The following is a 13,536-nucleotide window of genomic DNA, read 5'->3' on the forward strand; positions in this document are numbered from 1 at the left end:
AGTTGCTTTTGGTCAAAGGAATATGAGCAATTTTGACTTACACATTTAAGCAAAAGCTTAGATGTTCACACATGGTTTGATTTGGTCTTTTGCTCCTGCCCTTCACTATGAGAATAATATGTCCCACATAGGGGTTATTCCATCAGCCTCCTGCCAGTGTGAGAAGACTTGTGCAGCCAAGCCAAGCTAGCAAGCAAAGCTGAGTCAAGGAAGCTAGAGATCCATGAGCAAGAAATAGGTTTGTCATAAATCACTGAGATTTTGGAGTTGTTTGTATTAATCTACCCCCCAGGAAATACTCTAGGGATACACTAATACAAGATTTTGTATGCTTACACTCTAATTATATACTTCTTTCCCGTATCTAATATGCCTTGAAGATTCTCTTGTGTTGAAGAATTTAAAGACCAAATTACTAACTCCAGTTCATTTTTCTTTTTATTAAAGTGCTTCAGTAGATGAAGAGTGTTACCAACAATCAACACAAACTTTACTGAAATATTCACAAATAAAAATTCTTAACTTTATAAATTACTCAAATAATATTCTTCTGTGTAATAACAACAATCACCATTGGAAGTTGGTTCATCTTAACTTTACTCCTAACCACACACATGGGTTCTCAAATTGGGAGATTCAACCTGGTTCGCAAGCACATGGAGCTAGCTGTCAGTACCTGAATGCTACTTTCAGCAAGTCAGTGGAAAAGCGACGTGATTGGAAACTAATCACTTATCCTTGGTGCCTCAGTTTCTCCACCTGTATTGGAAATTAAACTTTCCTTAGAGAAGAGATGTAAATAATACAGTATGAAATAGTAAAGCTTAGCATACTTCTGTGCCTCAGAAAGCATTCATGTGAATATATTAAAAGGATCACTTATTTGTTCTTGACACAATGAAATACTATATGGTTTTAAAAGAAAGAGATTGATGATTGCTTCCTTAAAAAATTGTCTTTTCATTCAAGTCACATTAAAATCATACTAACCTGACCCTAGATTAACACAATTCATATAATTCATAGATGACATGCTCAGTAAATTATTTTGATTACACTGAGGACCATTGTCCTACTCAGGTAAAATTTACAAATTCATACAATACATACTCACATTCTTCATGACCTTTCCATAAAAACAGAAGTCCTGCTACCCTAAAAGCACAAAGAGGTGAAATCCAAGGATGACTTATTAGAGTATTGGTACACTTTCTTCAGGCATTATGAATAATTCCATCATGAGTATCAAATGAGATTGTGCTTGAAAAAGACAGAGTAAATTAAGCCACTTTTAACTAGGCCTTCTGGCACATTTAAAGTGGCCTGGTGCCACTGTAAAAAGTTTCAGTAGGGTCTTTGTTGGAGGGAGGTATTTATAGTAAAAAAGCTTGAAAAGATAGATGACGTAATTGTTGGGGGTAGAAGAGAAAATGATCCTGACTGAATCAGAAACTTTTCTAAAAACCTGTTTCTATTGGGAGGTATGTGGTTCTGTTGTAAAAAAGAGAAGTGTAAAGAGATTGGTATATCAACCCTTATATTTTCAAAGAAATGTATAAAATGTTTAGTAGAAACAGTATTGCCTAATGACACTTTGAAACCACCAGCAGTAAAAATGGAAAAAAAAAAAAATTAATATTTAAGAAGAAAAATGGTAAGCTGTGATGCTCTTGCTGTTATACTCAATTAAAAAGTAAATCGATCATGAACACAAATGGACACACCATTTTGATAAATAAAGCCTCCTGCAGCTAACTTGTCATTTGAAAAATGAGTTTGATAACTTTCTGCAGTGTACTTAGCTATTTTAAGATTGAAGTAGTTTCTGAAACATGAAACATCCTTAGAGAAGGCCTGACTGTTGCATTTTGGTTGTGGCTCTTAGAAGATGGCAGAGGACTCCATGCTCTACAGAGAGTACACAGGGAAATAATTTTCACATTGAACATAGATCTCATAGGGAACAAAGAAAAAACACTCTAGACTGTATAACATGCAGTGTTTAGGGAATAGTAAATCATCATCCTTCACAAAGAAGGTGCAAGTGCTCTAAAATAATCTTAGAGCTGATGATTTTAGGAAGAGGTGAGTGTGTGTTCAGGACATCTTTGTTAAAACTTACACACTTAATTTCAAAGTTGGTTTTGCCAAATGCCAAAATAAACTTCCTCTCACTCCTGGGCCCAGCAAAGGCCCTAGTTCTCAGCAGGGCTAATACAGAAAGAAGTACCACCAAAGACCCTGTCCAGAATGGATCTACAAAATTTTCAAGGCCAAGTGGGACCCAGCTGACCCCAGGGTAGGTTGATCAATTTTTGCAACTTAGGATCTAAGGCCTGTCCCACCTTCAGGTCCAATAGCCCCCAGACTGACCCTGAACTACACTGGATGTCCTTGGGCTGGGCCAGATCTCTCCTTGGCAAGCATTCTTAGAGCTGCAATCAAAGGCTTAATGGGCAGGTTAAGCAGAGCACCATTTACTGGAGCCACGTGTCAGACGCTCTTTGACCAGAGCACAGTCAGTGATTCTGGAGCAGCTCCTCCCAACAGATTGGCTGTGAAAATACCTCTCTCTCCAGCCAGAGCTCATATGAATAGTGGAAATCTTCAGGAAGATCCAACTTCTGCCCCAGCACACTCTGCAAGCAGTTATCCACAGGTGAAAATTCAGAATCCTGGGGTCTGTCATACCGACGGCTGTTAAAAGCCTCAATATTGGCCCTCAAGGTGCATTCTTCTGCTTGGAAGTCCCACGGCCTGGCATCAATGTCTGTGTTTGGCAGAGAGAGGGAAAAAGATGTATGCAACTCAGGACACCACTTCTCTTACCACAGATCATGGTCTATGGCACTCCAACCATGAAACGGTTCAGAATTACCTTTTTTGTAAAAAGCAATGTACAAATAAGTATATGACATGCTACCACTCAGGTTTAAAAAAACACAAAGACCCACATACATACACTTGTATATGCAGACTATTTTTGGAAGGTAGTCTAGAAACTGGTAACAGTGGTATATTTCTTTTATTGTATTTTCTTCTTACTATTTCACTTTCTTACTAGTTACATGTGCTATGTTTTCTAAAAGGGTAACATAATTCCCTTTATTGAGCTTTTCCTAGGGGACAGGAATTTCCCATTTAAATGGAATCACCAGCTCTCAAGTTATGGGAAGGAGCAAGAAGGTGTACAACAAGGGAAATCAGAATGGAACAATTACTGAAGGCTTTCCTGATTCCCTGGAATCTTTCCCAGCAAATGGTAAATCTGTGTCAGCCTGTGTTATGATTATGAGATGGAGGCTTTCATGGAGGCAGAAACAGAAAACAGATAATTTGTTTTGCTTCTATTCATCCAACTTGGGCACTTATTTCAGGGCTAGAGATACATATTTCCCAGACCTCTTATGCCCCAAACTCAATTTATCATAAGAAAGTGTACTTTGTAGTGATGGCAGCCGTAACAGACATGCCATTTGCAGGCTAAAATGTTTTCAAGTTTTACAAATTAACAAGAATTTAAATAGTTAGTTTATCTTTATGTCTTATAGACGTTACATGCTAGCTTGTTATTTGCCAGTCACATGCTTCCCTTTGTTCTTTGAACCATCTTCTGCAGCATCCTCTGAGATCAAGCAGGTTACAAATTCCAGCAAAGACAAGTCATTAATGATCTTGCCAAAAAGTCTTAAACATAATTTTGCAAAAAACAGTCAAATCCCACTATAGCAAATGTCGATACAATGAAAAGCTCTCCAAAATAAAGTTTTCCAAACTCTGGCTGATGGTTCATTTGTTTCAAGCACTTGAGGAGTATTACTACATGATACAAATGTGTTACTGAATTGTGTTTTGAATTAATCATAGTTAAAATGTATTAGGGACTAGAGTTCAATCCTAGCAAAGTCATGATAGGTCAAATGGATATCACATTTCCTGATGTGAGTTAATGTGCAGCACCCAACATTACCTAGGATGTACTATAGCAAAAAAAGGTTTAAATTGAATTCATCAATGCCTCTTTGTTGCTCAGATGTGGCCCTCTCTCTCTGGCTAAGCCAACTTAAAAGGTGAAATCACTGCCCTCCCCCCTACGTGGGATCAGACACCCAGGGGAGTGAATCTCCCTGGCAACGTGGAATATGACTCCCGGGGAGGAATGTAGACCTGGCATCGTGGGACGGAGAACATCTTCTTGACCAAAAGGGGGATGTGAAAGGAAATGAAATAAGCTTCAGTAGCAGAGAGATTCCAAAAGGAGCCAAGAGGTCACTCTGGTGGGCAGTCTTACGCACAATTTAGACAACCCTTTTTAGGTTCTAAAGAATTGGGGTAGCTGGTGGTGGATCCCTGAAACTATCAAACTACAACCCAGAACCCATGAATCTCGAAGACAGTTGTATAAAAACGTAGCTTATGAGGGGTGACAATGGGATTGGGAAAGCCATAAGGACCACACTCCACTTTGTCTAGTTTATGGATGGATGAGTAGAAAAATAGGGGAAGGAAACAAACAGACAAAGGTACCCAGTGTTCTTTTTTACTTCAATTGCTCTTTTTCACTCTAATTATTATTCTTGTTACTTTTGTGTGTGTGCTAATGAAGGTGTCAGGGATTGATTTAGGTGATGAATGTACAACTATGTAATGGTACTGTAAACAATCGAAAGTACGATTTGTTTTGTATGAGTGCGTGGTATGTGAATATATCTCAATAAAATGAAGATAAAAAAAAAATTAAAAAAAAAAAATTGAATTCATCAAACCTTTAGACCTATGTGGTAGTTTGAAGCTGTTTGTACCCCAGAGAAGATCATGTTCTTTTAATCCATTCCTGCAGGTGTAGACCTATTGTGGATGGGACCCTTTGATTAAGTTATTTCAGTTGAGATGTGACCCATATCATTCAAGGTGGGTCTTAATCCTCTCACTGGAGAGAATTATAAAAGGATAAAGGACACACAGAAAACAGAGAGAAACACCCAGAGAAGCTAAGGGAGCCAGAGAAGCTGAGAGACAAGGATACACACAGAAGTTGAGAGAGGAAGCCACTGTAATCAGAAGCTGAGGCAATGAAACCTGAGAGAAGGACCAGCAGAAACTGGCCATGTGCATCACCATGTGCCTTGCTATCTGACAGAGGAGCCCAGAGTCGCCAGTAGCATTTCAGGGAGAAGATATCATCCTGCTGATGCTTTGAGACATTTTCACAGCCTTAGAACTGCAAACTTGTAAGCTAATACATCCCCATTGTTAAAAGTCAGTCCATTTCCAGTAAATTACATTTCTTCAGCTTTACCAAACCAACACAGACTTAACTTTCAATTTGCAAGAAGTAACCAGAGATAGAGGAATAAGCTAAATGGCACCACAAAGAAGCAAGCAGAGAAATCTAGAAGGTAGGGTATGCTGCAGGACAATTGGTCTAGTTCTTCAATAAGTCAGTGGGATGGAAAAAGAAGATGAGACTAGATTGAAAATTAATTAAAGGGTATAACAACCAGATGCAATTTGTGATCCTGGATTGGATTCTGATTTGGAAAAAATAGCTATAAAGAACATTTTGGAACAACTGGTGAATTCCGAATATTTTGATTAGAAAAAATGAAAATGTATTGACATGGAAAGTTAGAGCTCATTACCTGAAAAGAGAAGAGTATAAAATAGCATGCACAATTTGCTATTTTTTATATCTAATAAAAGGGAAAATCCCACTTGCTTGGAACTCTGGAGGATGATAGAAGCTGGCAATGCTGGACCGAATTAAAAAAAAAAAACACCAAAAAAAGAAGGTGAGAGATCTGTGAGTCAGACCTGCCAGGCTAGGTCCCCTCCACCCCTCACTTGCTCCCACACCTCTCAAGAGTCACACAGTGGCAGCACTCTGGTTCAGGCACCTACTGCTGTGGTCATGGACCACAGAGCCAAACACACCCATGATTTAGAACCCCATGCACATTCAGGCACAGGAACCCAAGGCCATATAGATCCAGGGCAGAACCAAAGGGGTTGGGTGAGTACGTACATACAAAAGAGCTCCCAGGAAATAAAAGAGACCCACAGTGAGCTGTTGGCAACTGGTGCAAAATGTTGACAACCTAGTCTCTAATTGCAGAAACACCTAAATGAAAACAAACAAACAGGCACTTTGAAAGGTGACCCCATTTGGCTCCCCGGGGCAGGATACTCTAATGTGGAAGTTACTGGAGGGGTAAAACCGTACAGATAAAAGGATAAACTGAACTACTATAAGGTAAGGTGGGCCTCAAAACTGAAAATTGTAATGAAAAGGAGGCATTAAATCATAGCTGCTGGGGAAGAAAATCTGCATAAAAACAAACAGAAGAGCCCAGGACTCCCAGACAAGGAAAAGAGGAAAGGAAATCTTCTGGAGGTGAAACAATCACACATAAAAGGGCAATCTAAAAAGTTACACCACATGTCCAGGGAAAGAAGCAAGAATAGAGGACCTAAAAGAATCTCAACAGTTAAACACAGGCTGCTCTAAAGGTTCAATATAAGCTGGACCAAGCTTGAAGAAGAGCCTTAACACATGGCCAATCTACCAAAAAATTCCTAGGCAAGAGGGAGAAACTGACATTCAGAGTTAGCACATCAAAATAATCAGATGCCCAGACATCAGCCAAAAAAAGAAATCACAAACCATACTAAGAAACAGGAAGTTATGGCTCAGTTAAGGGAACAAATTAAAACTTCAGAGGAAATACAGTCTTTGGAACAACTAATCAAAGAGTTTCAAACAAATCTCCTAAATCAATTCAAGGAGTTGAAGGAAAATATGGCTCGAAATAAACTAAATAAGGAAATAGAGCTAAAGGATATTAAGACAACAATGTGTAAACAAAAAGAATTAGAAAGTTTTGGTAAAAAAAAATAACAGAACTCACAGGGATGAAAAACACAACACTGGAGATTAAAAATACCCTAGAGGCATACAACAGCAGATCTGAACAGGCAGAAGAAAGAATCAGCAAACTAGAAGACAGGACAATAGAAATCATACAATTGGAAGAACAGATAGAGAAAAGAACAGAAAAAATTGAGCAGTGTCTCAGGGACATGAGTGACAGCATGAAGCATACCAGCATACACATTATGGGAGTCCCAGCAGGAGAAAAGGAGGGAACGGGGCAGAAAGAATATTTGAGGAAATAATGGCTGAAAATTTCCCAACTCTTTCTAAAGGCTTAAATATTCATGTCTAAGAAGTACAATGTACTCCAAAGAGGAGGATAAACACTAAACCTCCTCAAAATGTCAAATATCAAAGATAAAGAGAGAATTTAGAAAGTAGCAAGAGAAAAGTGATTTGTCATGTATGAGGGATCTTCAGTAAGACTAAGTACAGATTTCTCATCAGAAACCATGGAGGTGAGAAGGCAGTGGTATGATATATTTAAAGTACTGAAAGAGAAAAACTGACAGCCCCAAATTCTTTATCAGGCAAACTGTCCTTCAAAAATGCGGGAGACCACCTCGATGGTTGCTGATGTGCTAACAGACACAGGGGACTGGTGGTTTGATGGGCTCAGCCCTCTACCATGGAACTTGCCCTTGACAAGATTGTTGCTGCAAAGGAGAGGCTAGGCCTGCCTATAATTGTGCCTAAGGGCCTCCTCCCAGATGCCTCTTTGTTGCTCAGATGTGGCCCTCTCTCTCTAGTTAAGCCAACTTGGCAGGTGAAATCATTTTTTTAAAATGAATTTAAAAAAAAAAATATGAGGGAGAGTTTAAGACATTCACAAATAAACAAAAACTCAGAAAGTTTGTCACCAAAAGACTCGCCCTCCAAGAATTGCTAAAGGGAATTCTTCAGGTTGAAAGGAAAGAGATAGGAGAGAGTGCTTTGGAGCAGTATGAAGAAGTGAAGATCTTCATTAAAAGTAACTAAATGGGTAAATGCAAAACCAAATAGTACTGTATCCTCAATATATAACTCTTCTATTTAGTTTCTATAAGAGTTAGAATACAATTGAATATGAAATAATCACATTTCCTTACATGCAAAATACAAGCAAAATATAAAGAGGTAATGTGTGACAAAAATAACATAAACAGGAGAAACAGAAGAATATGAGAACAGAGAATATGTGTGCTACTGAAGTTAAGTTGGTATCTTTCAAACTAGTAGGTTATTTACTAGGTTGTGTAATATAAATCCCAGGGTAACCATAAAGAGAGTTTTAAAAAATGGAAATGAGAAAGGGATTAGTCAGTTACATCACAAATGATCAAATATACACAAAATAAGCCTGTAATAACGGAAAAGAGAGACAAGAAAATATAAGACATATAAAAAACAAAGGATAAAAAGGCTGAAGTAAGTTCTGCCTTATCAGTAATAACACTGAATGTTAATGGATTAAATTCCCCAAGCGAAAGACACATTGGCAGAATGGATAAAAAAAAGCATGATCTGATATGTGTTGTTTACTAGAGACTCATGTTAGATCCAAAGACACAAATACATTGAAAGTACAAGGATGGAAAAAAGATATCCCAGGCAAACAGTAACCAAAAGAGAGCTGGGGTAGCTATACTAATATTGGACAAAATAGAATTTAAGTCAAAAGCTGTTAAAAGATGAAGAAGGACACTATATATTAATAAAAGGGGCAATCCACCAAGAAGAAAGAATAATCATAAATATTTATGAACCTAATCACAGTGCCCCAAAATACATGAGGCAAACACTGGCAAAACTGAAGGGAGAAACAGACACTTCCGTAATAATAGTTGGAGACTTCAATATACCACTTTTATTATGGATAGAACATCTAGACAGAAGATCAATAAGGAAACAGAGAACTTGAACAATATGATAAACGAACTAGATCTAACAGACATATACAGAACATTGCACCACAAAACAGCAGGACACACTTTCTTCTCGGTGCACATGGACTGTTCTTCAGGATAGACAATGTGTTAGATCACAAAACAAGTTTCAATAAATTTAAAAAGATTGAAACTATAAAAGCATCTTCTCTGACCACAAAGGAATGAAGCTAGAAATCCATACAGATGGAGAACTGGAAGATCCACAAATATAAGGGAGTAAAACAACACACTCTTAAATAGTCAATGGGCCAAAGAAGAAATCTCAAGGAAAATCAGTAAATATTTTGAGACAAATGAAAATGAGAACACAACATATTAAAACTTAATGTGACAGAGCAAAGCAGTGCTCAGAGGGAAATTTATAGCCCTAAATGTTTACATAAAAAAAAAAAAAAAAAAGAGCTCAAATGAGAGACTTAGCCACACATCTGGAGGAACTAGAAAAAGAACAGCAAACTAAACCTGAAACAAGCATAAGGAAGGAAATAACAAAGACCAGAGCTGATAAATGAAATAGAGCACAACAAAACAAAGCAAAACAAAACAAAAATAGAATTAACAAAACCAAAAGTTAGTTTTCTTAAACAATTAATAAAATTGACAAACCTTTAGCTAGACTGACAAAGAGAAAAATTGGACACAAATAATTAAAATCAGAAATGAAAGGGGAGACATTATGACTGACCCCACAGAAATAAAAACAATCATAAGAGGATACTATGAACAATTGTATGTCAACAAATTAGACAATCTAGATGAAATGGACAAGTTCCTACAAACACCCAAACAACCAACACTGACTCTAGAAGAAGCAGAAGATCTCAACACACCAAATACAAGTAAAGAGATTGAATCAGTAATCAAAAACCTCCCAACAAAGAAAAGCCCAGACCAGATATCTTCACAGGTGAATATTATCAAACATTCCAAGAAGAATAAATGCCAATCCTGCTCAAACTGTTCCAAAAAACTAAAGAGGAGGGAACAATCCCTAACTCATTCTATGAAACCAACATCATTCTAATATCAAAGCCAGAAAAAAAATACTACCAGAAAAGAAAATTACAATATCCCTTATGAATCTAGATGCAAATATACTCAACAAAATACTAGCAAACTGAATCCACAAGCACATTAAAAGAATTACACACCATGCCCAGTGGAATTTATCTCAAGTATGCAAGAGTGGTTCAACATAAGAAAATCAATTAACTACCAGATTAACAGATCAAAAGAAAAGAAAAACCACATAATCACCTCAATTGACACAGAAAAGGCATTTGACAAAATTTACCATCTTTCTTGATAAAAACACGTAGAAAACTAGGAATAGAAGGAAACTTCCTGATTCCTAGGCACATGTTTCAACAACCAGGAATCTCTTTCAACATGGCCCAGAACAACTCCGCAAACAACATGATCGCTACACACCAAAGGCGCAGTCGCACCAAATTCACAGCAGACCAGTTGAAAATCCTCATCGACACTTTCAACCAAAAACCTTACCTGGGTTATGCCATCAAACAAAAACTTGCTTTAGAAATTAACGCTGAAGAGTCGAGACTCCAGATTTGGTTTCAGAATCAAAGAGCTCGACAGTCATTCCAGAGAAGAACAGAACCCGAGCAGGCTTTGGAATCAAGCCAAGCCCACAGGCAACACCTCCCTGCAGAGATTCAAACTACTCTAGATAGATGGTGCCACACCTTTTATACATCTTCCCAATTATGCACTCTCTTCAAGGCGTTCAAGAACAACCCTTACCCTGGGATTGATTCCAGAAAACAGCTTGCTAAAGAATTGGGGTCCCAGAGTCAAGAGTCCAAGTTTGGTTTCAAAACCGAAGATCTAGATTATTTGCCCAGAGAAAAAGAGAATCTGATGAGATCTTAGAACAAATAAAAGACAAGGAACAAAATCCCTGAGATGAGACAGTTCAAGACATAGAAGCGACACAAAATATCACCAACCTCACTAGCAACTGTTTTATTTCTCTGGAACCAGAATGAGGGGGCATGGAAACTAGTTCAGTGTATCTGATATCATCATCCTGAGCCCCAAATGTTTCTCACTCTTACTGGGGATAAACCCATCCTCTGAGACTGCAAGTTAAGCATTCTGGAAATGTTAAGCAAGACTTCAGGGGACAGAGATGGGTCCAAGAGGCACTCTACAGCACTACTGACCCAGCCTGGACCCAGAGTTCAGCAGAGCTGAGGACAATGAAAATAAAATGAATACATATCATTTTATAATCATCTCAGTAATAATTGATTCAGGCAAAAAACATCAATGTATGTAAAAATTTCAAAGTGAATGTTTTATGAAGAACAAGATATATATTGTCTCAAAGAATCTACACACAGATTACTTATTAATTAAAAAAGGGAAACTGATAAATTTGCAATGGAAAAACCTGACAGATTCCACCTTAACCAAGTACATGATATTCACTTTACCAACAGTAATACAGACTGACATGAGGTGCTGCCTGAAATGAAGCATCTAAGACGCAATATCCCTTCTGTGGTTTTACTGCCAAAAGTGCTCATGCTTAATTTAATCATAAGGAAACAGCAGACAAGCAAAATTGAATGGCATTCTACAAAGTTACAGACCTGTACTCAACAGTGGATTGAACAATTGCAATAAAATTGGAGAGAAAGTATCCTAACTCAGAAAGTCTCCTGAAGAGTTATCTTCTATATGTAGCATGTGCTACCATTTATATGGGGAAGGGACACAAAAACAGAGACCTGTTTATGTCTAAAATTTCTCTCCAAAGATGCTCAAGAAACTGGTAATGTTAGTTATCTCTTGGGAAGAGAGGTGGAAAATTGAAATGGGAAATAGAACTTTTTTCATTTTGATATATGTATTTTTTTACTTGTAGTACCAAATAATCAACTCAAAATTTCTCATTTTAATCACTTTCAAATATACCATTCATTCATTGGCATTGATTCTATTTGCAATATTGTGCTACCATCACTAACACCCATTACCTCAACTTTTTCATCACCTCAAAGAGAAACTCTGCACCCATTAAGCAATAACTCCCCCTCCCCCAGACCCTCTTCTTCCCCACTTCCTGCTGCCATGGTCACTGGTAACCTTTAATCTACAACTGTTGCTGTGAAGTTTGCTTATTATAGGTATTTCATATAAACTATATCATACAATCATACAATAAAAAAAAAAAAAGGAAACTTCCTCAAAATGATAAATGGCACACACAAAAAAACCACCGCTAACATCATACTCAACAGTGAAATACTGAAAGCTTTCCCTTTAAGACCTGGAACAAGACAGAGATGACCACTGTCACCATTGTTTTTCAATATTGTACTGTAAGTTCTAGCCAGAGCAATTAGGCAAGAAAAAAAAATAAAAGGCATCCAAATTGGAAAAGAAGTAAAATTTTCCCTATTTGCAGATGACATGATCCTGAACAATCCACAACAAAGCCACTAGAGTTAAACAAATTTGGCAAGGTGGTGGGATACAAGATTAACACCCTCAAATCAGTAGTGTTTCTATACACTAGTAGTGAACAATCTGAAGAGGAAGTAAAGAAAAATATTCTATTTACAGTAGCAACTAAAAAAATCAAATATCTAGGAAATAAATTTATTATCTAGGAAATAAATTTATTTAAATATCTAGGAAATAAATACCTAGGGAAAAATTTAACCAGGGATGTAAAGGACTTATATACAGAAAAGTAGAAAACATTGCTAAAAGTAATCAAAGAAGACCAGACCAAAATAAATGGAAGGACATTCCATGCTCACAGATTAGAAGACTAAATATTGTCAAGATGTCAATTCTACCCAAAGCGATTTAAAGATTCAAAACAACCCCAATCAAAATTCCAACAGCTTTCTCTGGGGAAGCTAATAATCAAACTTATATGGAAAGGTAAGGGCCCTGAATAGCCAAAAACAACTTTGAAAAGAACAAAGTTGGAGACTCATACTTCCAGATTTTAAAACTTACTATAAAGCTACAGAGGTCAAAACTGCATGGTACTGGCAAAAGGACAGATATATACATCAATGGAATTGAACTGAGAGTTTAGAAAAAGACCCTCACATCTATGGCCAATCAATTTTTGACAAGGATTCCAAGTCCACTCAATTGGGAAAGAATAGTGTCTTCAACAATTGGTATTGGGAGAACTGGATATCCATATGCAAGAGAATGAAGGGGAAGGGAACCCCCATCTCACACTATATATAAAAATTAACTCAAAATGGACCTAAGACCTAATTATAAGAACCAGGACTATAAAACTCCTAGAGAAAGTGTAGGAAGGCATCTTCGGGACCCTGTGTTAGGCAATGGTTTCTCAGATCTTACACCAAAAGCACGAGCAGCAAAAGAATAAAAATAGATAAATGGGACCTCATCAAAATTTTAAAATTTTGTGCAAAGGAATTCATCATGAAAATAAAAAGGTAGCCTACAGAATGGGAAAAAATATTTGGAAACCACATATCTGATAGGTGGTTTAATATCCAGAATTTTTAAAGAAATCCTACAACTCAACAAGAAAAAGACAAACAACCCAATTTTAAAATGGGCAAAAAATTTGAATAGACATTTCTCCAAGGAAAATATACAAAAGGTCAAAAACACATGAAAAGATGCTAAACATCATTAGGTATTACG

General features: G+C 37.2%; 1 protein-coding gene and 1 pseudogene across 1 annotated transcript in view; one reads left to right on the plus strand and one right to left on the minus strand.

The window, feature by feature from the left end:
* Positions 1-412: 412 nt before the first annotated feature.
* Positions 413-13,536, minus strand: part of STRIP2 (striatin interacting protein 2) — a 52,965-nt gene continuing 39,841 nt past the window's right edge. Inside the window, exon 21 of the mRNA XM_037836176.1 lies at positions 413-2,770. Within this exon, the coding sequence (XP_037692104.1) occupies positions 2,520-2,770 (251 nt within the window). The 3' untranslated portion in view covers positions 413-2,519. The remainder of the gene's footprint in view (positions 2,771-13,536) is intronic.
* Positions 10,252-10,787, plus strand: LOC119534749 (annotated as a pseudogene).

This window comes from Choloepus didactylus, chromosome 5, assembly GCF_015220235.1.
Source record: "Choloepus didactylus isolate mChoDid1 chromosome 5, mChoDid1.pri, whole genome shotgun sequence".
NCBI classification, from domain to species: domain Eukaryota; kingdom Metazoa; phylum Chordata; class Mammalia; order Pilosa; family Megalonychidae; genus Choloepus; species Choloepus didactylus.